The sequence below is a fragment of the Varroa jacobsoni genome, unplaced genomic scaffold, assembly GCF_002532875.2.
Source record: "Varroa jacobsoni isolate VJ856 unplaced genomic scaffold, vjacob_1.0 contig02659, whole genome shotgun sequence".
NCBI lineage: Eukaryota > Metazoa > Arthropoda > Arachnida > Mesostigmata > Varroidae > Varroa > Varroa jacobsoni.
In genome coordinates this window covers 1-26983 of record NW_019214861.1, presented here as the reverse complement: position 1 = coordinate 26983, position 26983 = coordinate 1, and the positions used below count along the sequence as shown (strand labels likewise).

Genomic DNA, 26983 nt, shown 5'->3' with positions numbered 1-26983 from the left:
GCTCATCAGACGTGACCGTGCTATGTTTTAAAACCTTCGGCATAAAAGTTAATCATTCAGATATTATATGCTCAGGAACACATGGATAAGGTAACCTATATAAGGTTCCAACGTACGCAAGGATTTGTATTACCCTATTAATTTCCCTAGTAAAAATAGGGTGACACGATTTTTAAGCAACGTTTAACATGTTATAATATACATTGTGAATATAGTATGGAGATTGAAAAAACTGTCAACTAGTGAGCCTTAACTGTGATTACAACAATATCTGAACAATGCAAATATTTATTTAAGTCAATTGCAAAGTGTAATTACATTTTCGCTCGTTGAATATTACTACTATCTATCACTTCGCATTCTAGTCTGTCGACTAATGAAAGAGAATATTTTCCACGTACTGAAACAACGATCGAGTTTTTGGAATCACAGAGGTTATCGTGTTCAGCACTATATAATAATAAAAATCCATACGGCAAGACTTGAGGAGCGAAAAGAAATTCCGAACTATTAGCATTTTTTATTGACCACAGTATTTTACATAGACTCTGTATATAAGATACGCAATTTCGAGCATAAATATTGGTGGATGTAAAAACATTGTGATAATAAACAACACAAAATCATTACAACATATCTAAGGTAAAAAATCAGCATTTCTTATACAGCTCTTATTATTTCTTGTACAGCTACAGTTATTGAAGAGGAATTAGCTTGTAACTTTGCTTGTTTATAAAGATAGTCTTCTTGCCATTTACAATAACTTTATTATCGAACTACTGAAGAGTGGATTTAGATTGCATCTTTGTGTAAATAAAGTGTAAATAATGAAAATGAAACAGATTCAATATTGAAAATATTTTTTTCTCTTCGAATATTCTTCGAAAAGAATAAATAAAGACGGAAGACTCGTAGACGCTTTTTTGAGGAGTATCATCTATTTATTTTTTATGTTTTGATTAATATTTATTTACTATTAATATTAATGTTTTTCTCATTCTGACCAATTGTGTTCGTTTCAGTGAAAGTATGCGAACATCACGCTTCTCCCACGTCCCCATACAGTAGCACCGGTAGTTGGTTGCCCCAAAAAGGTTATTAATACGGACACGCACAACAATACGTCTCGCACCTCTGTTCGTCAAGCTTCTAGTACTATCCATAAAAAATACTTTTACTAATCAATGTTCTTCATCAGCATTTATCATATTTATTATGATTATTATCAATATGATTGTTAATTACTCTCTTGTCGTTATATGCAATTGTTCAGCTGATGGTTAAAATGAGCCTCGTCGTGTCAGCGATGCCTTCCTTGTCTTGCAATTTGCGTCTTTTGTCATTCTTTTTTCCTGTTTATTCCTTTTTACGTAGTATTTCTATTCTCATATGATATATATATATATATGTTCTTGTTATTGTTATTAACATTAAGCGCATCTCATCTACTCAATGGCGGAAGTCCAGATGAGACTCCCCTTGTTCCAGGGGGAAAGCTTGTTTAGGTCTATGTAAAACGAACTGTGAGACCTTCTGTGGCTGCCCTCATTCGTCGTTTTCTCTTGATTAATCTAATTTCCATAATTTTTACATCTACTCTCAAAATGGTGCCTAATAAAATGACCCTCGCCTTTTTTCCTGTTTCGCACCACAGAAAACGACTTCAATGTGTATTTGTGTGCAAGTTTCCTACAGAGTAATGAACTTGATAACAGCAATCTGTACACAAAAAAAATGTAGGGAATTTCACACACATAACAGGTATACGTTATCTTTGTTTCGTTTGTGTGTTAAGGGTAGGTCGCAAAGAAACATTGTAGGTTACGAAAGTGACCAACGCCCGTCACTGGACGGTTATGAGGCACCAAAAATTTTTAGGGAACTCTTTGCAAAGATTTTTACGCCACTGGCATGAAACAAGTCTACTCAAGGACCTTCTATTTCAGCCTCTGGACAACCACGGCGCCAAGAAGTTTAGCATCCGCTAGACTCTGAGCGCCTTCAGTGAGCTCCTTGTTGGGAAAAGTTGTCATTAGAACAAACGTACTCGCTGCATACTGTGGTCGGGCAGTTACAAGGTAGCGTCTGAAAGATGCATAAAATCACATCAGAAAGGCAAATTTAGAATAATTTTTTCGAACAGTTGAGCTAAGAAATTAAAATTGTCGAAATCCAGTTGATTGATGAACGTTTAAGAAAGAAATTTTAACTTCAGATTTTTCGAGTTCATACAAACTATTTTATTTGTCATAATCCTAACCAATCTATTGTTTATACAGACATACTAATTGCACAACGTATACAATATGCACGCAAAACAACGGGTGAGTAGTATATCCGCCCTGTGTCCTTTAGACTTTTACCTGAGGTCATCGATTGTGTTCGAATGGTTCAGCTTAGCAATTAAACGACTTCCATCAGCTAGACGAATCTGAATATTCGTCGTTGGCTTGGATTCGTCAAGATTGATTTCGCGCGATGCCTGCGCTTCGCAAGCCGCCAGATCAGCACAGGCCCCTTCGGGTTTCGGCGGGACCACGGCGGGTTCGACGTTGCCTAACCGATGACCCTCGCCGGTGAAAGCTTTTGTCATGCGTTTAGGTGGAACGTATTCTTCATAGCGACGGTCATTCAGATCCACACTCACCTCGCCGCTATTTGCCATGCTATATAGCTCAGGCGGAATCACCCTATTGAGAGACAGCAGTGGAAAAAAATATGCGGCTCAAAAAGAGAAAAATAGGGACAATAAATAAATATATAAAACTATACAGCAACTAGTCTAATCTAGAAGTATTTGAAATGTTTAAGAGTGGAATTACCAAAGTGCTTATTAATTGATACGTAACTGCAGGATACCGTACGTCCTCAAGTTGGGTTGACAGCACTGCCTATTCTTCCAGTAAATTAAAAAGCTACGCCCTAACCATTTAAATGTTAGTTATAGAAATATTGATGCCACTTTAAAAAGAAAATAACCGTTGATTTATTTTACATTAATACTGATGTTTTTCAACGCATTTCTCCGTCAAGCTAAATATTGCCAGGCGACTCGTTACCATTTTCGTCCCGAGATCCGCTTTATGCAGAGTTTAGTTTTTTTTATCAGATAGAATTTAAATGTTGAAGTGAGTAGCGCATTATTTGTGGACTGAATAATGCGTTATATATAACGCATTATTTAGTCCACAAGCACAGCATTTGAAAAATATATAAAGAATTCGCGAACTAAACTAACCCGCTCTTGATGGAGTCAATAAACTCCTTCCCTTCAGGAGTGTCGTATCGACGAAGCGGGCCATTGTCAACGGTGAAACCATCATGCCACAAGCTGATATCAACTGAAACTGGAAATCCGCCTGCCACATTCGAGTCCTGACTTGCAACACCGCTGCCGGGAGCTCCACTTGTGCCTGACGACTTTTGTAGCGGTTGCTGCTCGTCAGCGCCCAGTCGGAAGCCCACGCCGGAAAAAGCTAACCGCGTGGCACGGGGCTCGTGTTCGGCTGCCTGGGTATTGCATCAAAGGATAAGCAAAGATAAGTTTCACGTGAAATAACCCATAATGCAGGGTTTAAGTGTGGCTCAGGATTGGGGATCTTTCAACACCTAGCCGTTGACAATAGATTCACGAAATAAAACTTGCTTAGAGAGCAGGCGTAGTTCACAAGAGCAGAACGACATTGCAGTGTCAATATTGGGTGCCGCCAGCTGCCTTGTGTTTACATGAAATTAAGTTATGTTCGTTTCTTTGTCATCACGGGGAATTAACAACAGAAATGACGACATAATATAGAGCGAATTACAGCTGGTTAGAAAATGTATCATAGAAAGAAAGATGTTGTGTAGTACGGTATCTGGCACGTTTATGAAACTAAAGCAGCAGTGACCTTTTGTCTTTTTAACCAAAGTTTCAGCGTCAAATTGTGTAACAGGGAATAAAAGTAACTTACACTTACCGTGGCTCCATGTGCGCGCGCCTGCTCGAAAATGCTCTGTACGAGTTCGTTGGCATCAAGCTTCTTCCTTCCCGGCGGACCGAGTACTTGTTGGCCACTGTGTTCCGAACCCCCAGCGAAAAATCTCTGGCCCTCCTCTTCACTGTCGGAACTCCCGGATCCGTTGTTGAGGTCGCGGAATGTGCGGATTTGCCTGTCGCTTAATGAAAAAGGTAACTATATTTGAATGACTGCAAATTACAAACGAACCGTTATACAGAAGATCGTTAATTATAAAAGTAGACGAATCTAGCCCAGTGTATAGACACAGAAGATAACGACGAACGAGTAAGATAAAATAATAAGAGCATAATATTCACCTATGAAAAGAGAGCGCTTCTACAGCCTAAGTTAAATATGCAATACGTTATATAGACAATGAGACCACCTCTTAATTATTAAAAGGTTTTACCCCATAGCAGATCAATTGCAATGCAGAGTGGCCCTATATTTTGTAATACTTTGCCAAACAAACAGACTCAACTGTTACTGTTACTATTATGATTATCAGCATGCTTTGCTTTGTTGCATTACATCTGCTTCTCACTCTTGCCAGTACAGCTAACGAATTCTAGGGCCTGCGCGTTTTGGAATGGTAAAAAATTCTCCTAATGCGAATTGCCGACATGCTCTCCGTTAATTCTATACGGAAGTTAACATCTTTCCAAATCAATCTTTTTTTTATTTCAAGGTTTAACCAGCATATGATCTAAGCCTTTTCAAGAATAGGGCACTCAAAGTAATTCTTACTTCGCACCACGCTTCTTTAAACTGTCCAAGTCAGACAAATGAAAAAGAATTAGTGCGACCATCAACTCAGCTCTCATAGGAAGTGTAGTTAGAATATGTGTTTCTATAAGCCTAGATAACTATGTGAGTGAAATACTCAAATAAAGCATTCAAGCGAAACGGTCTACTCTACGAGAAGTGGTACGGAAGATAGCATCTCTTACCTTGTGGCGGGCTTTTTTGTGTTACTGGGAAAATAAAGCATGTGAAGTGTACGAATTAGACGAATGAAGCCGGATGATTTGGTTCATAGTAATCTCTCTTTTTCCGTATGTCAAATGTAGAGAATCGCCAATAGGAGTTTGTTATTATTAAGAAATTAGGCCATTATTATTAAAAAAAAACTAATGTGTGCTAGCGTTGAAATCCTAAGCTTATTGGTGAACCAAAGAGCTCGCATTGTGTAATACTGCACAGGAAGTATAACTTTCGATCTAATGGCATGATATTATCATAAAGTAAACATCTACGTAATAGGAGTAGCAATCCTCACCTTTCACCGGTCTTTTTGGCGCTGTGAGGAAATTTGAAAGAAAAAAAAGAAAATTTATACTTGATAGTCAATAAAAACTAGATCTGTAAGTTTTCGTTGAAACGCTTAACTTATTGCATTTCTGATAAGGATATTTTTATCTGAGGTGCAAACAAATAATTTGAAATGTTTTTCGTGTTTGTGTCAGGTATTTAAGCTGTTTAGCCGAAAAGATTGTCGGGTCCTTTGCCTTTTTTTTTTAGGTAGCAAATAGTTTGACTTAAGTTGGTCTTCGGCCAAATTATTAACTGTACAGAGTAAAAAAATGGTCGGCGCTGTGCATTTCTCAAAGAGTACAAAGGTTTGTTCTTTTTGTACTACTGAAAAGTACAAAATATTATGCCATACCATGTGAAAACATTATCTCTTATAAATTGATTGATAAGTAACCAAAGTAGACAAGCGTTTCGCATTTAAATAAAAAGATTAAGTAGCCGTATGTGTGTATACCGTGACATGTTGTTTTGCGCAAGATCAGTGGGAGGCTTTGTCGCAGAGATGGCTTCCACGTTGGGCCGAGAGGCTACAGACGGAACGATAGGATTTTCTCCGTCAAGATTGACCGATTCCGGAAGATCCTCGTAAAAAGATGAAAGCGCTAGCTAAAAGGTTTGAAAAAGAGGCAAACATCGAAAGGTTGTTTTTGTTAGGCATTAGAATAGCCTGAGAAAGAGTAAATTAATTAAATTACAAACGAGAACGACAGCATTTCTTAGAGGATGCGTGTGCTATCAACACAGGCAATTTTTCACCGCTTAAAATTTACATTCCAATAATTCAAATGGTCACTGTAATGCACCGTTCTCATGTAATACTTAAAATCAGCAGGCATATCACGATATGAAATGTTGATAACAAGTATTACGTCGCTTTACAAATAGGGAAAGATTTAATAAAAACGAACTAGCCAAAAATGTTTTCCGGGTCTTTAATAATAAATACAATACAAGCACTAGTCTAACCTGTACTTTTATGTACAGGTTCAACTTTTCACAACTTTTAAGTGCTAGCAAAGGTACCGATAAAAGAAAAAAAAAAATATCACATAACGTAATCGTGTTTGGTCGTCGTGTTCATATCCTAAGCACTTAATTACATACAAAAACCATTTGAAGATATCGTTTTTATTTTTAGAAAAAGAGATATTCGATTGAGGAGCACAAATTTACGCCAAAACGAGTAGCCATTGACGTATCAACCGTGCGTAATAAAATAGATAATGATTTAGCAGTTTAGTCCGCTAAACAAAACTGAACGCTTTAATGGGACCTGTTGATGGGCTATACCTAGCCTATCTAAGCAGAGACACTAACTAAGAGACACCTGTTACCGTGATGTTCTGGCATCCGTCTGCTTTACGCGTACTGAGATCAGAGACTTCGTAGGTGTGATTTCGAAAGCGCGTATTTCAATGGTCGAAACCGGTCGTCAGGTAAATCTGCATTTATGAACTTTCGAGTACAACTCTGCCCCTTTGGAAAACCAAAGGCGCATCTACTTCGAAATACCTAATTTCATAGCTGATTTCATATTATTAATAATACTATTATTTTCGTAATCGTAAATATCGGTAAGACATTGGGCTAACTTGGAAATTGGAAATGGGAAATTGGAGTAAATCCACCTTAATAAAGGTTCAGAACCGTTGATTTTGATTCAATAAGCTAAACGTCGTATTGAAAATGCGATATTTAACATATGCTTTATGACAGCTGTGTGCACCAACAAAACTTGGCGACTTTGCGGGTATAAAAATGCATGGTGCATTTTTATATCCGCATTTTACTCCCAAACGTAATTTTATTTTATTATTAGGATTGTTCCAATTAGTTAAAATGTGCTGACCTAAGCCATGCGATGGAAAAATTAGAATAAACATATTACTAAAGGAAAAAGCATGTCTCCAGAATACCTAGGTTGACGTGAAACTGAAAAAAGGCAAAATATATGAAGATCGAGTATTCTAAAAATAGTACATACAATTTAGGAATTCGTATTACTGCACTTAGTAACCAGAGATCTGCTTAACTGGTGCCATCATTCCTATGACATGTGAGGTCGACATAACTTTGTCGCGCAATGTGATGATCAACTGTATCATTATTTTTACTATTAGAGTACTACCACTAATGGATAGAACGTATACGGGAAACAATGCACGCACTTAGATCGATAAAATTGCTCCACAGGAATACAAAATGATGATTACACCTGCAGAATCCGGATAAAAGCCTCGTGATAAATTTAAGTCTTCATTTTACTGTACAGTATACTGGGTTATCGAAAAACTATTGACAATTTTTTTCGTAGATTGCTCTAAGGTAGCAGGTAATAAGAATCACGCCGAACAAATTGATCAAATTATTGCGTAAATTAAGCTATACCTACACTTAAAAAACCATAACATCTCCAAGGAAGATGACATCTACCACCGAATAATTTTGAATCGTTTAAAGAAAGCTGGTTACAGAAAGAACCTTGACGTTGCAATTGCCATGCCAGTCGACCCAAAAGCATTTGATCGTAAATAGATCTGCGAAATCGAACCATCTCTAACGGTTGATCACGGGCGTTAAACGACTAGGTTAGGAAAACAAAGCGCTTTATCATTTCTGGCGCCAATCAAACTGATGCTTGTGTTTGGTAGAACTGGGAAAGAATTGTCTATAATAAGCTGATGCCGTCGATTAACTAAAAGTTCTTCTGCTAACAAATCACAAGACTACAACAATCCACCAAAAAAAGATCGACCGAAATTACAGAACAGAGGAGGCATTGTCTTCAATTATGACTACGCCGCACCGAATATATTTTTAGCTACCGGCAAGAACAGAAAACTTAACAAGGATATTTTAACGCCGTATAGCCAAAATCTCGCACCATCTGTATCCCTAATGGTGTTAATTTAGTTTTAATGGAAGTTGTTACGATTTTTTGTTTAGTAACCATATAAATTATGTTACCAAAAAATGGGAGAACGTCACCCATCAGAATTTGGCACATTTAGTTTAGTGATATTTTTGTAAGACACTTAAATTTTGGCTTAATCTTCAATACGTTTTCAACTGTCCAATAAACATGTACAATATGAATCTGTCAACAGGCCACGAACGCCATTTGTTTGCAGATCATTTTAACTTCTATTAGCAAAAAGAACATTTCTTGATAATTAGTATCGCAATGTCGTAAGCTGTCGGCTAACAATAGAATTAAATAGGTTTTTTCTCGTATAAATTCAGCATTCTATATTACCTCAAATAAATTATAATGTAGCCCTTGTACAAAATGCGTTAAGGTGAATATCTTACGCATTTGGTACAACATTTACAACATTACATTTTCATCCGATCTGTTGCCACGACAAAGTTTTAGCGTAGGTTTCATGTCATTTTCGCCACTGATACCGAACATTGTACTGTTAAGTGTTCACCCGCTGTCCGTGACTACGAGGATAACAATTATCACAGAGCTTTATTATATCATAAAAATACAGTACACAAATTGCGAGCTCGTACTATAGATGCTTAAGTTCTATGCACATACAACATTGCCGATTTCAACGCGAAACAACATATGTGAATGGAACTGAATAAAAAAGTCCTACTGCTCTATTCTGAATTATTACTAAGCCCAGAACGGTTGAGCGGACCAGCCATTATAATTTCGCATGATTTATGATTTCCCAGTTATACATAATCCACTTACACACATGGCTAATCCCTTCTATATTGATGCGGCACACATTCTATTATTTGCATGTTTTCATATAGACATACCTTACACTGCAATTGGCCTAACACACAAGTTCTATCCCAGTTGTATGCTCAGGTATCGGCTCAACAGAATGAATCATGTAACGAAAGGCCCTTGAAGCCTCGATATGCCATACTGCTACGACCACCAATTTAACATGCCCGTGCCACACAGGAAGCCGCCAGCCATTGTTGCCGGCTTTGACACGCGCAAACACGTACTAAAGCAATACTACTGTGTGGTAGAACGCGCAGTAAATTCATATGTCTACAGGGGTAATATGACTATCTGGACTTTTTTGGAGGTTCTTTTTGTTAGTTTGCCTGGTGTATGCCACTGTTTCTATTTGTCATTTCAGCCCATTGGGTGGTAATTCAATTTTTCTAGTGATAGCATAAAATCGCGTCCGTCATAATCGAATCAGTGATTTAAGAAAGACTGTCTGCTGCGTCGTGTATCTCAAAGCAATAACTTGCCCACTCACATTGAGATCCCAGCCGGCTGAATCGAGGTAGAACCGTGCCCGATCCGACTCAACGCCAGTAATCGTCGCAAACTGCTGTATTACCTCGTCAACCGCTGAAGTAGCACCGCTGCCAGCGGAAGACATCTCGATGCTGAATAGACGATTTCGGCGAGTTCAAAGTGCGGCGGCGGCGGCTGACTAAGCAAAAATCACAAGTTTTGCAGCAATATAGTGTTATTACAGCGGTGGATTTTCTACCGATCTGGGCCTGACAAACTGACATACACTTTGACCAAGACACTGTAACAGCGTCACCACAATCGTAGACACTGATTCGTCGGTGAGATAAAATAGCGGCGGAGAATATCACAATGATGATTGAGATTTAGAGCGGTTAGTGGTCGAGGATTCCCAATAGTGGCTGCGATGGTTTGCAGACGACATCGTGAGGTAGCTTGCTAGACGGAGCTTTTTGCTACTTATGCAGCAACGACAGCGAGAATAGGAAAGTAGAGCGGAGATAAAGGCGGGGAAATACAAACTGTTGAAGCTTACGTTATGACATTATTTTTTAAATAATAGTACTAGTTTTCAGGAGGCTAAGGTCTCGGTGCACTAGGTCCTTATAAAGCGGAGGGGGAGGGGGACCAGGCAAAAACTATTTACTTAGTTAATAATAATAATACTGAACTCAAAATTATTATTAATATTACATAGATATCAACGTCATGCGAAGACCTTATCGAACCATAGGAAACACACAGGAAGTAATACATGCGTCAGAACGCATGAAAACGTCCCGAAATAGTTAAAACATCGACCATTTCGCAAAAAGCTACTCGGAAGTATATAGAATTAATAATATACTAAATCACCGTTTGCTTAAAATGATAAGAAACGCACAATCACATTCATACTCGACGTCTTTGCGTAACTGGAATATTTTACGGATGTTATCATTTTTCTGTGAATAATTCTCTCGGACTAAAATACAGAACGGCTTTCAAATCGAGGAAATCTGTCATCGATGGTATGAAAAATATATTGAGATCAGCCGGAAAAGGAGTGGCCAAAAGAGGTAGGTAGCCGGCGCTTCGATTGTAAACAAAACAATCTGGCTCCGTTACGCTGGTTGTTGGCCAAGTGAATTTCGAACGAAGTGTCGTCGTTCTATCGGCTTAACCAAAGATCCCTCACTCTTCGAGAGACAGAAATTCGATTTAGTGTTATTACAATGTAATATTGTGTATTATTATAAACGCAAAAATATGAGCTTTGAATTTTGAAAGTGTCAGGTTTTTATGTGACGCTGACTTAAACCTAAAGAATGAGTAATATTTACATTCAGGAGCCGCCTACAAATGGGAAGGTGAGTGGAAAGCCGTTCGTGCATATTCGCGCGGATTCCAGAAGCAGAGATGGTCTTTATTTTAAAAAAAATACGGGGTAAAATGGCTACAGGAAGGAGAGAACGACACTGATTTTTTACCACGCCAGGGACTTCATATAAATTGACACAAAATGCAAAGCGCGTTTACCCGCGCTACATACCAAGGCTTCCTATGAGTGTCCAGATGCTGACAGACGACAAATGTGTATTAAAAGTAGTCATATATACCAACCAACCATATGCCCATAGAAGCTAAATGTTCTTATTACACAAATGCTTTCCTTGTATGTTTTTCTTATAGTAGTAACAACTTGCGTTTTAGACCTAATATAGATGTCTAGAGTGCTTCTATTGCTTCATCATCGATGCTAAAAAGGGAAAGCATTATTTTAAGCATCTATTTGCTTTAGGTATCTCTAGGCGCCATTTCTTGCGAATCGTGTGCTTACCTGAGATTGCCAATGCTGCTATAACAGAACATTTTTCTTGGTATATTTTAAGCTTTCTCTCAGCTGTGCAATCTTTGAACAGCAACATCAGTGTCGTTACGGCGCCCCTCCTATTCCTAAAATAGTCGCACACAGAGCACATTGAAAGCTTGAGTGGCCGCAACTCGTTCAGTCAGCTTTTTTCCTGAAAATCATTTACTACGTTTCCGTTACGTTTTCGAACTGAGACATAGAATAACGTATTGCGTTTGTATCTCAGCGATCACAAGCATAAGTTGAAAACGGCAGCTTTTTTTACCTAACTATTTGGTTGAATTTCGGGCCGGTACCATAAATCCCGGTTCCGGTGAAATATTTAATCCATATTCTAAAGTTAAATGCATCTCCTCGCATGACCATCTTATTATGGTGCTGATATTACTACAGATTGCTGTGAAAGTAAAAGACAGCTTATTGAAAGAATTCAGTCACCTGAGCTTTCATTGAAGTATAATCGATTATTCGGCAATTCTTACTGAGGAGACAAAACTTCTTGTGCACCACGATTGTCGAACATCCCGGCATTCTCGTCATTTGTTTTAACCTGCAAAAGTGAAATAACAGTTACATGACAATGTTTATTTGTCATAATTCTGTGATAATTTTTTTTAGGTTAAATAGTAAAGTGTATCTCCAGTACCTTCAGAAACATAAACCGTTATTCAAGTATAAAAAGTTAAATGTACAGTAACAGTACTAATATATTATATAGAAATTGTGCTCTGAGGTGTAGAAAAATTGAAATTTGCATAACAATAAGCACTGAAAAAAATATAATTACTTTCTTATTCCTATAACTTTTTGATAGTGCTTCAGTTTTATACTGTAACCAATATTCCTTCGTCCACAGGTGATTTTACACACAACAGTTGGGCCAATCGATATTGAGCTTTGGTCAAAGGAGACCCCGAAAGCGTGTCGTAATTTTGTCCAGTTGTGTCTCGAAGGCTTCTATGATGGAACAATTTTTCACCGTCTTATCAAGGGCATGTGCGTTCAAGGAGGTGATCCCACGGGTACCGGCGAGGGGGGACAGAGCATCTACGGCAAACCCTTTCGGGTACCGTAAACGTTCCTATTAACTACTTGTGTTAACACAATAAATTATCCATAATAGCACTAAAATTTACGTCTTACAGTGGTGAGTTGCCTATAACTGGCAAAACCGGAAACATATTTAATTTTTGCTTGATATCGAGGCGGCTAATTAGGGGAATGCTTTTATAAATTTAGTTGGGTCTTACGAGAAATTCATAAATCAAAAGTCTTAATTGTCTTTTTCACTCTGCACGTTGTCTTTTGAGCTATTACACTTCTTCCTAGAGGAATTTTACTGTCTTTTTTAAAAATTAAGAAAACTCATATTCTGGTTTTGCAGGACGAGTTTCATTCGAGACTTCGCTTTGTCCGTCGTGGCCTTATCGCTATGGCCTCCGGCGGTAAAGATGACAATGGGTCGCAGTTTTTCTTTACACTGGCTGCGACACCGCACCTGAATAATAAGCATACTATTTTTGGAAAGGTAACAGAATTGTTCTGAATTGGTGGAGTCGGGTAAAAAAGTGATGAAAATGATCGGCACATTATTGGAAATCTTGAAGGGACTGAGAACTCTCAACTATATAATATTTGACATTATTTATGAATGTACTCAAAAATAACTAAACTAAAATCCTACTTAATTTATTCAAAGCACTTAAACAAAAAGAAAAGTGATTAATGATTCCACGTCCTTCTTTGAAAGCTGTATCATTTGCTGGTGTTGCTCTGACAGATAGCATCGACATTTTACATAGAACATCAATGTTGACTTTCCTTTATTCCGTTATTGTTTCTATTTTGCGTCGTATTGACAGGTTGCTGGCGACACACTGTACAATATGTTGAAGCTTGAAGACGTCGACGTCGATGCAGACGATAGGCCTACATTTCCGCAAAAAATTCGTCGAGCCGAAGTCATCGATAACCCTTTTCCGGATATTGAGCCGAGAAAAAGTAAAGATAAAGAGGCTACAGATCGGCTTCACGAGGACCGCAAGAGAAGCAAGGACAAAGGCAAAAAGTATGTGTCCATTTTTCCGATCGAGAGAATCATATGGTACAAGGAAACATAGCGTTTAATTAAACGACAAACTATTATACTGTTCGAGCCATACAACGAGTAGCATTACTTTCAAGATATTTTTTCTAACAAATATCCCTTAATTCTCAACGTACGGGCACAGGGATTTCAAGCTACTCTCCTTTGGTGACGAGGCCGAGGAAGAGGAAGAAGAGTTGACCGAAATTGTCCAGAAACAGTTTCGTGGCAAAAGCAAAAGCAGCCACGATCTGCTCAAGGACGACAAGACATTGTCCTCCCAGCCAGCATTTATTCGTGAGCTCGACTCGGACGACAGCTCAGAGCGAGATTCGTCGAAAGTCAACAAGAGACAAGGTCGGTTGAGCCAAAAGTACAAATGATTGCATCAGAGGGCGATAAGTTAAATACAAGCTTATCGACTCGGCTTTTGTTCAGCTCCTGCGCCGCGTTTCTAATGCACTACAAAAAAGGTTTTAAAGATGACCCGAGATTAAACGGAAAATGTTTAATTTATTGCTATTTTCTTTCCCTACCGCCTTTCTTACGTATAACAGAAGGCTCCAAGGAGTCCGCATCTGTGGAACGGATTCGGGAAAAAATTAAAGAAAAGAGTGACCGACGTCATAACACTCGCGAGACACCTGAGCCTGATGTAAACGTGGACAACTACTTTGAAGAAGAACGTAAACAAAGAGCTCGTAAAGAAATGTAAGTATATGTATTTGCAAAGTCTCTGAAGTCTATTATATCAATTGGAGTGTTTATTCCTCTACAAAATGTGAAAAATAGTAAGACTATGGGTTATGGTGTACATTGGCCATTTGGTTTCTTTCTAATGAGAAAACACAATCGGTGTGATTCGGATTACTGGATTTTTTTCGGCCGAATATATAAGCGTAATTCTATCTAAGTAAGCCAGGTATTGGTTCCGTGCTTCACTGTTAAACTCTAAAGGAAAACCTAACTACCTCATTTTTCAACTGCCGACTAGCCTATGTCGGAGCTACATTTTGCTAAAGATTTTATAGGATACAGCCAGATGGGCTTGTGTAGGTTATTGTATTTTGGGCATGTACAAATAGCACAGAATGATTACTAATTTGGCGGAGAAATAGAATGAAGTAACTTACTTCAGGTTATAATTCGGTCTGGTTGAAATTTTGTTCTTATCATTATGTGCTACATGCAATCACCTTTGTTTGATTACCGTGTTGGCATAGCATATCGGTTAGACGAAATGATATTGTTGTTTCACGTTTTATCACACAATGTTTTAGATAATCATACTCATGGATTATGACTAGCCATGACTAATTATTTATACAAAAATATTGAATAAGGTTCAATGATTAGGGCAGGTGAGAGTACCATTATTCTCTTTTACATGCATTCCATGTTATGGCGCGTTTATCAGAGCCCATTTTTGATTCTGGTCAGCAACATAGGCAGTTTACATCATGCATCATATATAACAACAGAAAAAGTCGACGGCACAATGTTTCATTATTAACATTTTTTTTACATTCTAGTGAGAAAACTCGCAACGAGTTTAAAAAATTGAAAAAAGAAATGAAAGATAATGACCGAAAGCGAAAAGAAAAAGCGGCCGACAGGAACGCCACCGCCGACCAGAAGGAAGAAAAAGCCGCCAAGGCTAAATTCAAAGAGACTCAAGGTTGGCGTCCTTATATATTCGATTTGAGAAAATGCAGACATTAGCTTATTAATTTGTTAGTAATATTTGTCACTAGCAAATCTACGAAAAATAAGTGCTCGTTTACTTTTTCTTAAGCGGTGGAGCTAAATTTTTAATTGCTTCTAATAACAGAACGTAATAAACTCGACGCAGGCATCAATCGGTGTTTCTGTTTTAATTTGCTTTGTGGTTTTATATACTGCATTGCACTATCAAAGACCTCTGTCTGAATTTGTTTCAATGCAGAAGCTGCTGGCGACAACGATCTCCTAGTATCCTTCTTCGCTGAGCAGGCGATGTACAGTAAATCGACCACTGCGCGATTGAAGAAAACCAACAAAGGCGACCGGGAAGCTGCAACTTTAGCCAAACTTGAGCTGTTTAAAGCTAAACTTCATCAGCAATCGACTTCAGCAACCGGAGCAAACAAACGCAAACATGCTGATAATAGCAGCGAGGCTGACGAAGATAAAAATGCCGATGAAGATGACAGCAACTGGTAAGTGACCATCTAAGTTTTGACTCAAATGGCGTCTTTTGCTTGTACTTTGGCTATTAAAAGGCATAAATCAGTTGAAGCAAACAGGATATGTCCCTACGGCGTGATGTTTTCTTCTACTGTGAGTTTCTTCTTGTGATCCAGTACGTGGACACGTTGAAACTAAACTTAGATATTTCTATTACTGTTGTTGTTTGTTGTATGCTTGTATCTACATTCATAACAGGATGCAGCACGAACTCCGTTTCGAGGAGCAGGGTCCCGTATTGGCGAAAGATGCGACTACCCAAAAAGAAGATATGTACGACATAACAGACCCTCGACATCCGCTCAACGCGCGCAAGCGTAAAGAGCACAGCCATCGTCGTGAATGTCGTGGAGGAAGAGATTACAAAAGCGGTAGACGATAGAGATCGCTGCGTGTTGGAAAGCCATGAGAAGTTAATTTGTTGAATAGCCCGGAACCTCTAATGGAAAGCGAAACAGGGCAATAGTAATGCGAATGTCATATAGATACAATGTGGAGTGGATGGAGAAGTCTACTCTATTCTTGATGTTTGATCATACATCGGTGCTCAGTTACGCCCCGTCAACGCGTCTTAGGTCGCGTGAACTGTACAAACGTTGTGTTCTATAATAGTAATAACAATAATAAGAGTTTGCCAGAATCGCATGCAGTTTAGAAGAAGAATGATAGAATATTGATTGACTAAAGGTTAGCTAGAAGTCTAGTACGAGCAGCACACAAAATGCCTACTCGATTTATTCACCAATTTGGTTATTTTCTAGACAGTGAAGGAAATCATATGTAAACATTTCTTTCCCAGCATAAGGTGGAAGAAGCATCCAGCGGCTATTAGGTGCCTGCATTATCGTGAGTGATGTGGCCATTTGAACCATATAAATTGTCAAGTTTTCAAGCTTAACAGTAATATTAATAATAATAGTGGGTACATATTTATTCACAAAACGCAATTAAAAGCAATTTTGTTTTCATCAGTACAGCAAGTCTTGTAAGCAAACTAATGGTTTAATAAATTAAACAGCTTGAAGGCTAGCTTTGACTAAACATCCGTTTTAAACTAAACATAAAAATTAAATGATACGTACTTTCAGTAATGTAACAACTTATATTTTTTTCATAGCATCATCGAATTATATAAACTGTCTTACGTCAACGTTTATTTTGGGATAATGGTATAGAAAAAAGCGGCTGATAAAGAAAGGAGAGTTAACTAAATTAATCAAATGGAACCGATGTTTAATCCTTTTTTTCTGTCTTTCTGGATCATCCTCATTAACTCTTTCATTCATTAAGTCTTCTCAATATAATAATACGACGAGGCGTCGGAACGTCTATGGTGTTTTTTTGCAACATGGGTTAATAGAAAAATATGCTAGATTACTCTCATAGGCAATAATCTGCAGTTCGCTTGAACGGACAGTTGGTAAGTCCACAGCCAGAACAGCGTAGAACGGCTTTTACGGTTGTTAGCTCATGGCAAATTGTCACATAAAGGTGAAATAACAACGGCGTCTTTATCTATTACTAGCCGTTTCGTGCTGGTCCACATATACTTAACGATATTATCATTAAGTATATTAATATGGCTCCATTAAATTTTTTGTCATTTTGGTCATTTAGATACTAGATTATTATCATTATTGTGTAATTGTTATTAGATATATGAATGTATTACGAACGAATTATGAAGTAATTTAAAAATATCCGTTTATTTACACATTTTTGGAAAGGATCTTTGAAGGCTGTTTTGTTTTACTTTTCATATATGACCTAAACGTGGAGTCTTCTTGGGTGACTGCTGTTTATATCCAGTTTCCACGCCATATTTGATGACCGTAAGGTCTTACCATCTTTAAGCATAATATTACCTTTCCCTGAATTAAAGTTTATTGGTTGCTCCGACTGATACACAATTTAAACCACAGATTCGCGAAAGTAAATCTGATTTATATTGTACTTCCGCAGCATATATTCCAGCAATGCTGCCGCTGAAAAAGCACGTGTTTAGATTACTCGAGATTTGCTCTAAACACAAAAGAACACTTTGGTTAATGTGCCTTTGTTTCTTTTATCTTGATAATACCAGGTCATTAACAGATTTCAATATTTTCAATCAGCTAAGCTTTTTATGCCGAATTTTTAGTCCTACAACTCAATACTATACCGGGCGGATTTGATTGCACGCAATTTAGAAGAGCGGTTTTCTAATTTAACTCAATAGTGAATCGTTGATTTGCCGTTATAGCCTGGTTGGCTCAAAGTTAGCGTCCGTTGAAAAACGTTAAGTAATCCTTGTAATCCATTACAAAATCTCAATGATGTCCTATGTCGTGTGACGATCGCTATACAGTCTTTGCCAGATTATGAAATACGCGCTTACTTCGATGAAGAGCTGTTATTAATAGCTTACCCATTAGGCAGCCTTTAGGTTAACCAACTACAAGGGTCATTATAAATAGATGCTCCTATATAGGATAATAGACGTCAAATTTGAAAATTGAACATTCTTAAAATGGTGATATTGATAACGATTTGACAACGTTATTCATCTGCCCATTAATCGCCGTTAGGGTGTTCTTCAAATCTATCGCATCCATTCATAGACAATACTAACTCGTAACAAATGATCTAATAATTTTCTCCATGTAAGTCTATAATTCTGTTATACACCTTCGAGAGTATCCATTAGGTCGGACTTTTTCAGCCGCTTACTGTTCAAGCCTTCTGTGAACTGTTCAGCCATTTTTCTTCGAAGTGCTTCCGGGTCATCGTCTTCTTCCGCCGCCCACTCAAGCACCAGCCGCCGACCGTACAAATGCGTACTCTGGCATAGTGCGTCAAATGCTCGTTTTGCATCACCCTTTGTCACAAATTCGACAAAAGCGAATCCTCGGTGATTGCCTGAATCTCCGCCGAACATTTTTTTGGGCAGACGGACAGTCTTCAGTGCGCCAAAGACAGCAAACAGTTCTAAAATTTCTCTGCGATTAGCTTGGAATGGTACGTTTCGAACGAGGATTTTTGTTGAAGCTTTGTTATATTTCTGCTCTTTTCGAGCGACTACCCTTGCAACTTGCACCTCTCGTCGAGAGACCTTGAGCTCGAGAGTGTGTGAGTGTAATGAGGAATGCTGTAGCTTTTTAAGAGCTGACATCGCGTCTTTGGCGCTAGCAAATTGGACGAAACCGTAACCCATTGAGAGAGTTTTTCCGGGTTTACTGAGATCCATCTTTGTTGCAATCGTTGCTTCCACCGCGCCGCAAGGCGCGAAGTGCTCCCTGAGGTCGTCACTGGTTGTTTCGAAGTTCAGATTTTTGATGAAGAGTACTGCTCCCTCTTCATATGTGTCCTCCGACTTCTGGTCAATTGATTTGTTTGAGTTCTGCATTTGTGTCTCTTTCAGATCTTTATCTTTGTGGTCTGCTTCGGATTTTTTCTGTTCGGTATAGTCATCTTGATTCGCCGGGCTCGTACTCTCCTCAGCTGTTGCCTCCCTCGAAAAGACGTTGACAGGGGCCCACTCTAGGTAAAGTGGCTGATCTTGGAACATCGTATAAGCTAAACGCCTGAATGCACTGCGCGCTTCCTGTGGCTCATTGAACTCCACCAAACCCGTTACGCCTGATGGCGGTAGTATCACACGCCGAACTGCCTGATGACCCTTGCCTTTGAACAAATCCCAGAGAGTCTTATCCTTGGTATCGGCTGGAAGATTTTTGACTAGTAGAACTGTTTTACTTCGCTCCGTTGTGTTCTGTTTAAACACCGATAGGTCTACCCCATGCTTTTCGAGGAATTCTCGGGTTTCATTGACAATCTGCGTTTCACCCAAAGCCATACGTACAGCTACGCTTTCACCCTTCTCAGTTCCTAGAATCTTCGTTTTCTCTACACTGTATTTATCTGCCATAACATCCGCAACGGCGTTCGCGCCTAGAAAAAGTGAGTTCCATGAATGTGCGCTACCAGCCTGAGCCTTCATCTTCATGGCCTTATCCGTCTTAAAGGACGAATCGCCAGCTCCTTTAGCTTTGGATAGCAGTGGATCGTCCTGAGGTTTCGCCAATCCGGGAATAACATGCATAAGACGGCCGTGGAACGTCGTATAGTCCAGTGCCTGGTAGGCCCGCGCAGCATGTTCAGGAAACATGAAAGTCGCAAAAGCGAAACCTTTAGGCTTCTTGGTAACAGAGTCGATGCTAAGGTGTAATTCGGCTAAAGGACCGAATGGCTTAAGCAGCTCCTCCAGTTCCGCCTCTGTTACTGAATAAGGGAGGTTTCGAATGAATAACCGGCCCGTATCTGTAATGACGTCTGAAGCAATTTCTTTATCTAGGTACGCTTTCTTACTACGCTTGTCATCTCTGTCTGCCTTATTCCTATGGGCGCGATCAATATGTTTTAAAACATGGACTCGCCGCCTTTCTATAAAACATTTATCCTTTTCCAGCGCTTTAACAAGATCCGGTTCGTTTTTAAATGCGACATACGCCACACCCTTTACGCCCGGTTTAAGGCATTTTCGAATGGAACACACTGACAGGTCCTTGAAAAAGTCTTTTATGTCTTTACGCTTCCATTTAAATGACAGATTACGGACAACAACAACGTGAGGAAATATTTCCTTCGGCAGTTTTTTTATTGTCGAAAAGTCGGTCTCGGGTCCTGTATCGTTGGCGGGTGCTTCATCATCGTGAGATGTCGACGCGACCTTTTTGTTCTGTTCGGCCTCATCGTTGGTCCACAGGAGTTGCTCGTTTTGATTTACCGCTAGGAACTCCTTAAATTCTTCATTTTCTGGCAGAGAACCCAATATATCTTTGAGAAAATCCTTTTTTTCTTTGTGTTCACGTTGTCTTTTAAGTGCTTCTTCATTACGTTTTTTTTCGTCTTCGCGTTTTTTTTTCTCTGCTTCCTGCGGATGCGCCTTCAGATAGGCGGTACTGCCTTCAGAATACTTTGACCAAGGGCGGGGCTTCTCAGCTAGATTCTTCGATAGTTCGACATGCAGACGAGATGCTCCCATAAACGTTTTATCAAAGTATTTTTGTGCCTTACTGGCTTCAGCCGGATCAGAGAATCCAATAAAACCAAATCTTCGAAACTTTCCTTCTGGCGTGAACTTAAGTGAGACATCAGTAACTGTACCCTTCGTCGCGAAAAAATCTCTGACTTTTTTTTCGGTTGCATCTTTGGGGAAGTTTTTCACGAATAAACGATACGACATGTTTGTTTGCACAGACATGCTGCCAATTTCTTCACTTAAACACTAACTCTTTAGGCACACATTTATTGTCGCTGTTTTTATCAAAGAGATAACTTTTAACATATTATTCTAAGTATTTAGTAGTAGAACATACAAAATTAACTGTCAGCTGGTAAAAAAACACTGCAGTAGAACAGTCGCATGGTCATGCGCTCGAAACCGAAACCACTCACATTGTAAACATGGTCTACGATGTGAAAAGGTAAATCGAAACCCAAGCCGGATTGCACAGAAGAATGCCTTTGAAAACCTGCTATAAAATGAAATCTACGCAAATTATACTTTCATTTATTTCTACTTGTATATAATATTACCAAATGCCCAACATAAACTGCTTTGTAATCAATAATTACAAAAAAAAATAGAGATGGCCACATTATGCATAAATTAAAATTATAAAGGGGCATTCACGTTTTTTCATGACTAGAAAGAAGCCCCCCGAACTTTTGCTGCACAAGGAGACACGCGAGGTCTAGTTTATAAATCACGCGTAGACGCACCTGGCGACGTACCCTCTTAAATATGAGCGTACTCAAGTTATAGTTCAAGCAAATTTTAGGAGTCTAGTTATTACTATCTATTCGTTTTTCTATATTTGGTTATTTGTGCACCTCCAGATTTGACAAGATGATTTAGAAAGCTAACTGTTCTCTCTCAAAATCGTACTATTTAAAAAATAATAATATAGCTAAAAACAGTAAGCATATAAATTTCTTAGTGTGCTTGAGCTATACAATTTCTCATTTCACCTTGACAAGTGTGTCGAAATTATATTTTAAATATTCCTATTACTTCATTATCGAGATTACGTGCTTTTCATCGATGACAGTACGAACTTACCAGACATACGAGTCTCAATCAAAATATACAATTTATGAAGTGTAGTGCTCAAAGCCCTACCTCGTACGCCGACCACTGAACCTTCATGGCTTCACTGCAATTCTCTTTTACGTCGCATCTTTTCACTGATAGTCTCAATACTTAAGAATTGGTTTGTCCCCTTCAATAGATAGATCTCAAAGTCACGACTGTATTCGGAATGGTAGCAAATCGGCGTGCATGTTTCTGTCTGCATGTTTCTCAAGCAATTGCGGTTTGACTGCACTATACTGCAGGTATGAAACGTTTGCTGTATAGATGATTATTATTATTATCTTTATTAGTTTTTTTTTATGCGGATACCAAATGCATATACGTCATATACAGAAATGCATTACGAGTTATGTAATCTCCCAAAAAACACAACAAAATACGGACGAATGAAGCTACAACAGGATCGCACCTCCAGCAGGATACTTTGGAGGAGGACTTCACCCTGCGGTTCGCGCTGAGAAATATTTTGCTTTCAATCTGCCAATAGTGTTTAGCAAAACGAAACTTCAACTAATAAGTTGGGAACGTTCTTAGACTGCTTTGTTGAGCAAGTTCATCTTAATTTTAATCATGAATCATATATGGACATCCAGAATGTAGTTATTAGAGAAGACAATAATAAGATTTGAAATTAGTGAATTCGTAAATAGCTTCTATCGAGTATCATATTAATCTGAATATGGGGCGCTCTTAGCTTCTATGCACATTCTTAGTGTACTCACTAGAAAAGAAACTTAAAACTAAAGTTTTCCTTACGTGTATTAATAACTGTCTTCCGAGAAGTTGTACTGGCCTTGAGCACTGCCTCGGACGCTTGGCGCTTTTCAAGACGAAATGAAATGGGTCTTGGCCTGATTTCGAATTTAGGCCACCTTACGTGCTCCAAAGTTTCATTATTTCATTATTATATAATAAATATTATTATATTGGGCTACCGAAAACAACACCAAGCCTTAGCAGATTTACGGGTCTTTGTTGGTCTCCGACATGAAACGCTATTTCGATCAATCCTTCTGATCATCGGTTTAAATTGGTTTTAATGAAAATTAGCTACTGTTAATAAAACAACCTACACTTTCTCACTCACACACACTGTGTGAATATGCAACCCGTACTTTTTGTTTGCTAGTGTAATCATACTACAACCAAGAAAGCAAGAAGACACGCGGGTAGCTATTTCGAAAATGGCCGGTTTTGAGATGATACATCAGTGTCGCACGGGAAGGAAAGCCGTTTGAGCAGCGTTCCTCGGTGCAGTTGTACGCCTTTGCTTGGTATGCCAAGACCTTAGATTACTGTGGAAATGTGCTCTGTGCTGAACGACGTGTTACCCATCTAAACTGTATTTAAAAACACCGAATTTTCATGTACACCATAAATATTTCAATTTTGCATCGAAAGACTATCTCAGTCGAAAAATTCAGTTGCATATGTAATAGTAATGTCGAATTTTGATTTCTTGTTACACCTATAAACATGCACGCTAAACGACTTCACGCTGATGAACTAGTCGAGGCACATGGTACACGTTAATCTACTGTTTGAGTTGATATGATTCATCATGTGTGTTCTGGAGCTCGTGGAATATTTAAACAAATTACCATATTCTCGACATTTTAACGGCCACTCATTACTATGACCAGCTAAATGATGGTTGAAAGCTGATCTCGTCACAAAATCATTATTATTATTACTAGTTCTTAATTCCTTTGATGTGCTTCACTCCGAAGCAACCCGGGCAATTATTTATGTAGTATTACGGGCACTACTTAGCGGCGGCAATAAAACTCGAAAATTTGTATTTATGTATACGTGTGTACGAAACAAGTCAAAAGTCAACTCTTCGCTACCTCATACAAGGATAGATTCGAATCACTGGAAGAGAGGTAGAATGTACCACTGTTCTTCAAAGCTGCCACGTGACAGGTTTGAGTATTAAAAAAACAACTATTTCGATGTAATGAGATGCTTTTAATAAAAACGTTAGAGACATACGAGCAGCAGTTGTAAAGTTGGCATCTTCTGCATAAATTCGACGCTTTGCACCCCTAACAAAGATGTCACCAGTGACACTCTGATTGAACCTGAATAGGCTATATGAATCTGAATTTTCGCTTATTTTGGTTATATGTTAATTAGTTTGGCATTGTTTATAATTGTTGCGCTAATGAATATACTAAACAGCAAAAATTGTTTCTCACCAAATATATTGTTTTGGATGTCTTTTTGTGCGATTGCAAAATACCATTTAAACCATTTATTTTGTCTTTGGCGGTAACGCTGCAGATCATTACCTTTATAAGTCATAGAGCCTGTACTTAAGAATTCTAGGCGGAGCTTGGAAAACGGGACCGTTGCTGACGTTTGTGACCCTACTTCGATCGAGAGAAAATACTCGCAGTCTACAACGGCTTTGCCCCCACGCTTGCTCTAGCTTTCCACGCAGTTCAACACAGCCAGTTGAGGGCTGCCCCTTCCACGTTAACGGCTTTGCGGAAGCGAAAGAGATAAACGGTTCGTTTCGCGAATCGACCCTTCCAGCATGACGACTCTTCCGTACACGTGCGCACGCTCTACTATCCCCCGAGCACCAGCAACGCGTTATGTACGTGCAAATCTACTAACAAAACGCGACCACATTTCCTTGTTTTTTTACATGAGTTTTCTTGTTCTTACTGACCTACATATAAACCCTGTCTATTCAATTTAAGCATTATTATTCATCTTATATTGTAATGAAAAGAGATATATTATTATATTCACATAACATAAGTAGAGTGGTCACATATAGATAAGCGCTAAATTTCAAAATAGCTAATATCGTTGGGTAAATTTTGTTCCGTAGCCCGGGCGTTGGGACAACTAAACGTTGTTTTTTCATAAGTTAAGGGAACGGTGAAACGCTGGCTTTAATAAATCAAATCGTTGCGTAGAACGTCGTCACTTAACACAGCTCATGCGATGAAAGGGGTTTTGTACCGGGCTGGCGATCTTAGTGTGTCGAAGCAGGATAACATTTCATATTACGCTTAACTATTAAAAAAAAACAATATATATTAGATGTAACTGTATGTGACATGTTGATTATGCATATTTCACTGCATGGACCTAATTAGGTGTCGAAATATTTTGCTATTCTATTATACAAGTAGGCGTTACCATTATGCATTCCAGTACTCCAAACAATCTCATCGTACGCCTTCGTAGTCAATCGACTTAGCTCGAAAGGCTGTATATATACACGTTATAAGGCGTTTAAAATAAAATGGGGAAAATTTGGCGAATTGTTTGGTTTCTTTATTCACTGCAGAAAATTTATTCTTTGTCGAACCAAACTGCAGACTTTCTATACAACAAACAAAAAGTTAATACCGTATTTTATTATCATACAAAATATTAACGAAGATCAGCTGCTGTTCATTGCTTCACGTCTTACTTTGTAGATTTCCATTTTTAAGACAAAGATAAAATTAAGAACGCTTGAAAATTTATCAAAAGAGCTCGAAATATCACTCTTAGCATTTTTCTCAGCTAAATTACACCGACTATTTGTTCGTTATTGTAACTTTTGTAATTTTTGGATCTTGGAGATTCTGAAACATTCAGCCCAAAACCTAATTCCTGTATCTTTTCCATAAACGGCAAGATTTCGTGTCGTATCAGCCAGTCAAACCGTTTTGCAATCCTTGATTAAAACAAATAGCAGCTCAGTTGGTACACGTGTCTATGAAGGATATTCCGAAACAAACAAACAAACAAACAACATTGAGGCAAAAGTTTTTTGACACCTCGAAAGGCTTTATTCTTCACACACACTGGTACAATATACACATATACCGTAAAAAATACCGACAACAGGATATTTTTCGTGCGGCAGTTTTCATTTGACCACTATCAAAGCTTAATAATCGCGGTGGCCGCAACAAATACGCCTGTGGTGCTTCGAGTATTCTTTGCAGTTACCCCGGACGCCTTGAACACGATGTCAATCTCTGCGCTTACCGCAGTCATACTTCTTTAGATTCCAAGACCGAGCCTCTAGTAAGAAAGCATTTACCAATTTTCATTGCAACGAAGTAAGGTCTAGTCCATTTTAAATGCGTACTTTTCCTTTTTAGCTTACAGAAGTTTACGAGAACAGCATAGATAAAGAGCATGTTACTATGACACGGACAAACAAAATCTGGTTCCGGTCTAAACTTGGCCTTCAAAGCATGACATAAATTCAAATTGTTATAGCTTTCATCTTTAATGAAAGCAAGCATTTGTTTTTGCGTCAATCGATTAAGTCGCGAATTACATTTGAAGCTTATAGGCTTGAAAATGTAGAGTTTAAATATTCCTAAATAGAGCCTAAGTATTACTAAATAGAGTTTAAATATTATTAAAATAGTATTTCTCTATCCTGTTAGCCCAGACCCCCGTCATGTAAATACGCACGTCTCATTGCCATAGTAACTCGGTGTCTGACGGGTGCATGGCTATTCCTCGTCTAAGATCGCTGGCATGAGTTTCTTGATAGCGTCTACGTTCTGGGCTTGAATTCTGTAAGTGTACTAAGTTCTGATATAGGAAACGAGACGTTTGCAGGTGATCTTTTTTTGCTACTACGTCGTTTTCATGGTAAATATTCAACGTTAACCTTTTAATAGATTTTCAATATTTTTTATATATATAGTATTTTTATAATATTTTATTAAAACTCATTCACCTTAGTCGAATGGTCGGTTTACACCTTTTACAGCCAAGCTTACCCTTTTCTGGTCTATGCAATAATGGTTACCTTCTTCTGGATAAACACCCGTAAAGTGGCAAACTACGTAAAGTTCACAAAAACTCGATGAATTTATAAAAAAAACAATTAAACATAACAGTAATTATCTTATTTAAACAAGTAGCTGTTGACTCGAGTCACTAGTCGAACAAAGCATAATTTTGCACTGATCTCGGTATAACATGCAATCATAATATCGACCGACAAATAATAACATTGAACAAATGTAAAGTTTTATTTCATTCTTTATTTAGAGCTCACCATCATTTTTCCATACCGCAATACAATTCAATCGTCAACGTCATCATTTGTTGTTGCTCAAAAAACAAATTCCCCTCGCTCCTCTACCAG

The 26983-nt window shown here is 38.4% G+C and overlaps 3 protein-coding genes across 10 annotated transcripts; 1 reads left to right on the top strand and 2 right to left on the bottom strand.

The window, feature by feature from the left end:
- Nucleotides 1-918: 918 nt before the first annotated feature.
- Nucleotides 919-9984, bottom strand: LOC111272587 (NSFL1 cofactor p47). Of its 6 annotated transcripts, none has more exons than XM_022854125.2 (8): nucleotides 9557-9984; nucleotides 5770-5921; nucleotides 5281-5301; nucleotides 4952-4975; nucleotides 3954-4158; nucleotides 3239-3510; nucleotides 2364-2690; nucleotides 919-2085 (listed from the first exon to the last, which is right to left on the bottom strand). In XM_022854125.2, the coding sequence occupies exons 1-8, from the start codon at nucleotides 9680-9682 to the stop codon at nucleotides 1938-1940; spliced, it is 1275 nt and encodes a 424-aa protein (XP_022709860.1). In that variant the 5' UTR covers nucleotides 9683-9984; the 3' UTR covers nucleotides 919-1937. The 6 variants fall into 6 exon arrangements, with proteins under 6 accessions (XP_022709860.1, XP_022709862.1, XP_022709863.1 ...); XM_022854127.2 differs by having other exon boundaries at nucleotides 3960-4158; nucleotides 9557-9983; XM_022854128.2 differs by lacking the exon at nucleotides 4952-4975.
- Nucleotides 4059-16763, top strand: LOC111272585 (spliceosome-associated protein CWC27 homolog). Of its 3 annotated transcripts, none has more exons than XM_086973347.1 (9): nucleotides 4059-4171; nucleotides 12267-12476; nucleotides 12795-12938; nucleotides 13273-13478; nucleotides 13642-13853; nucleotides 14054-14207; nucleotides 15029-15174; nucleotides 15442-15694; nucleotides 15921-16763. In XM_086973347.1, exons 1-9 carry the CDS (start codon nucleotides 4139-4141, stop codon nucleotides 16102-16104), a joined length of 1542 nt encoding a protein of 513 aa, XP_086829473.1. In that variant the 5' UTR covers nucleotides 4059-4138; the 3' UTR covers nucleotides 16105-16763. The 3 variants fall into 3 exon arrangements, with proteins under 3 accessions (XP_086829473.1, XP_022709856.1, XP_022709855.1); XM_022854121.2 differs by lacking the exon at nucleotides 4059-4171 and adding an exon at nucleotides 10663-10907; XM_022854120.2 differs by lacking the exon at nucleotides 4059-4171 and adding an exon at nucleotides 11127-11212.
- A 638-nt stretch (nucleotides 16764-17401) lies between these two features.
- Nucleotides 17402-21165, bottom strand: LOC111272584 (putative RNA-binding protein 19). Its single transcript, XM_022854119.2, has one exon. It carries the CDS (start codon nucleotides 20962-20964, stop codon nucleotides 18382-18384), a length of 2583 nt encoding a protein of 860 aa, XP_022709854.1. The 5' UTR covers nucleotides 20965-21165; the 3' UTR covers nucleotides 17402-18381.
- Between the last annotated feature and the right edge of the window lie 5818 nt (nucleotides 21166-26983).

What these genes read in the sequence shown, in the direction of transcription:
- LOC111272585 (XM_022854120.2), top strand. Translation starts at nt 11,168, where the DNA reads ATGCCCATAGAAGCTAAATGTTCTTATTACACAAATGCTTTCCTT. An exon ending in ATTACACAAATGCTTTCCTT is followed by an intron (nt 11,213 to 12,266) that starts GTATGTTTTTCT and finishes CTTCGTCCACAG; the next exon opens with GTGATTTTACACACAACAGT. An exon ending in TAAATTCAAAGAGACTCAAG is followed by an intron (nt 15,175 to 15,441) that starts GTTGGCGTCCTT and finishes GTTTCAATGCAG; the next exon opens with AAGCTGCTGGCGACAACGAT.
- LOC111272587 (XM_022854125.2), bottom strand. Translation starts at nt 9,682, where the DNA reads ATGTCTTCCGCTGGCAGCGGTGCTACTTCAGCGGTTGACGAGGTAATA. An exon ending in GCCAAAAAGACCGGTGAAAG is followed by an intron (nt 4,976 to 5,280) that starts GTGAGGATTGCT and finishes TTATTTTCCCAG; the next exon opens with TAACACAAAAAAGCCCGCCA. An exon ending in ATTGACTCCATCAAGAGCGG is followed by an intron (nt 2,691 to 3,238) that starts GTTAGTTTAGTT and finishes GTCTCTCAATAG; the next exon opens with GGTGATTCCGCCTGAGCTAT.
- LOC111272584 (XM_022854119.2), bottom strand. Translation starts at nt 20,964, where the DNA reads ATGTCTGTGCAAACAAACATGTCGTATCGTTTATTCGTGAAAAACTTC.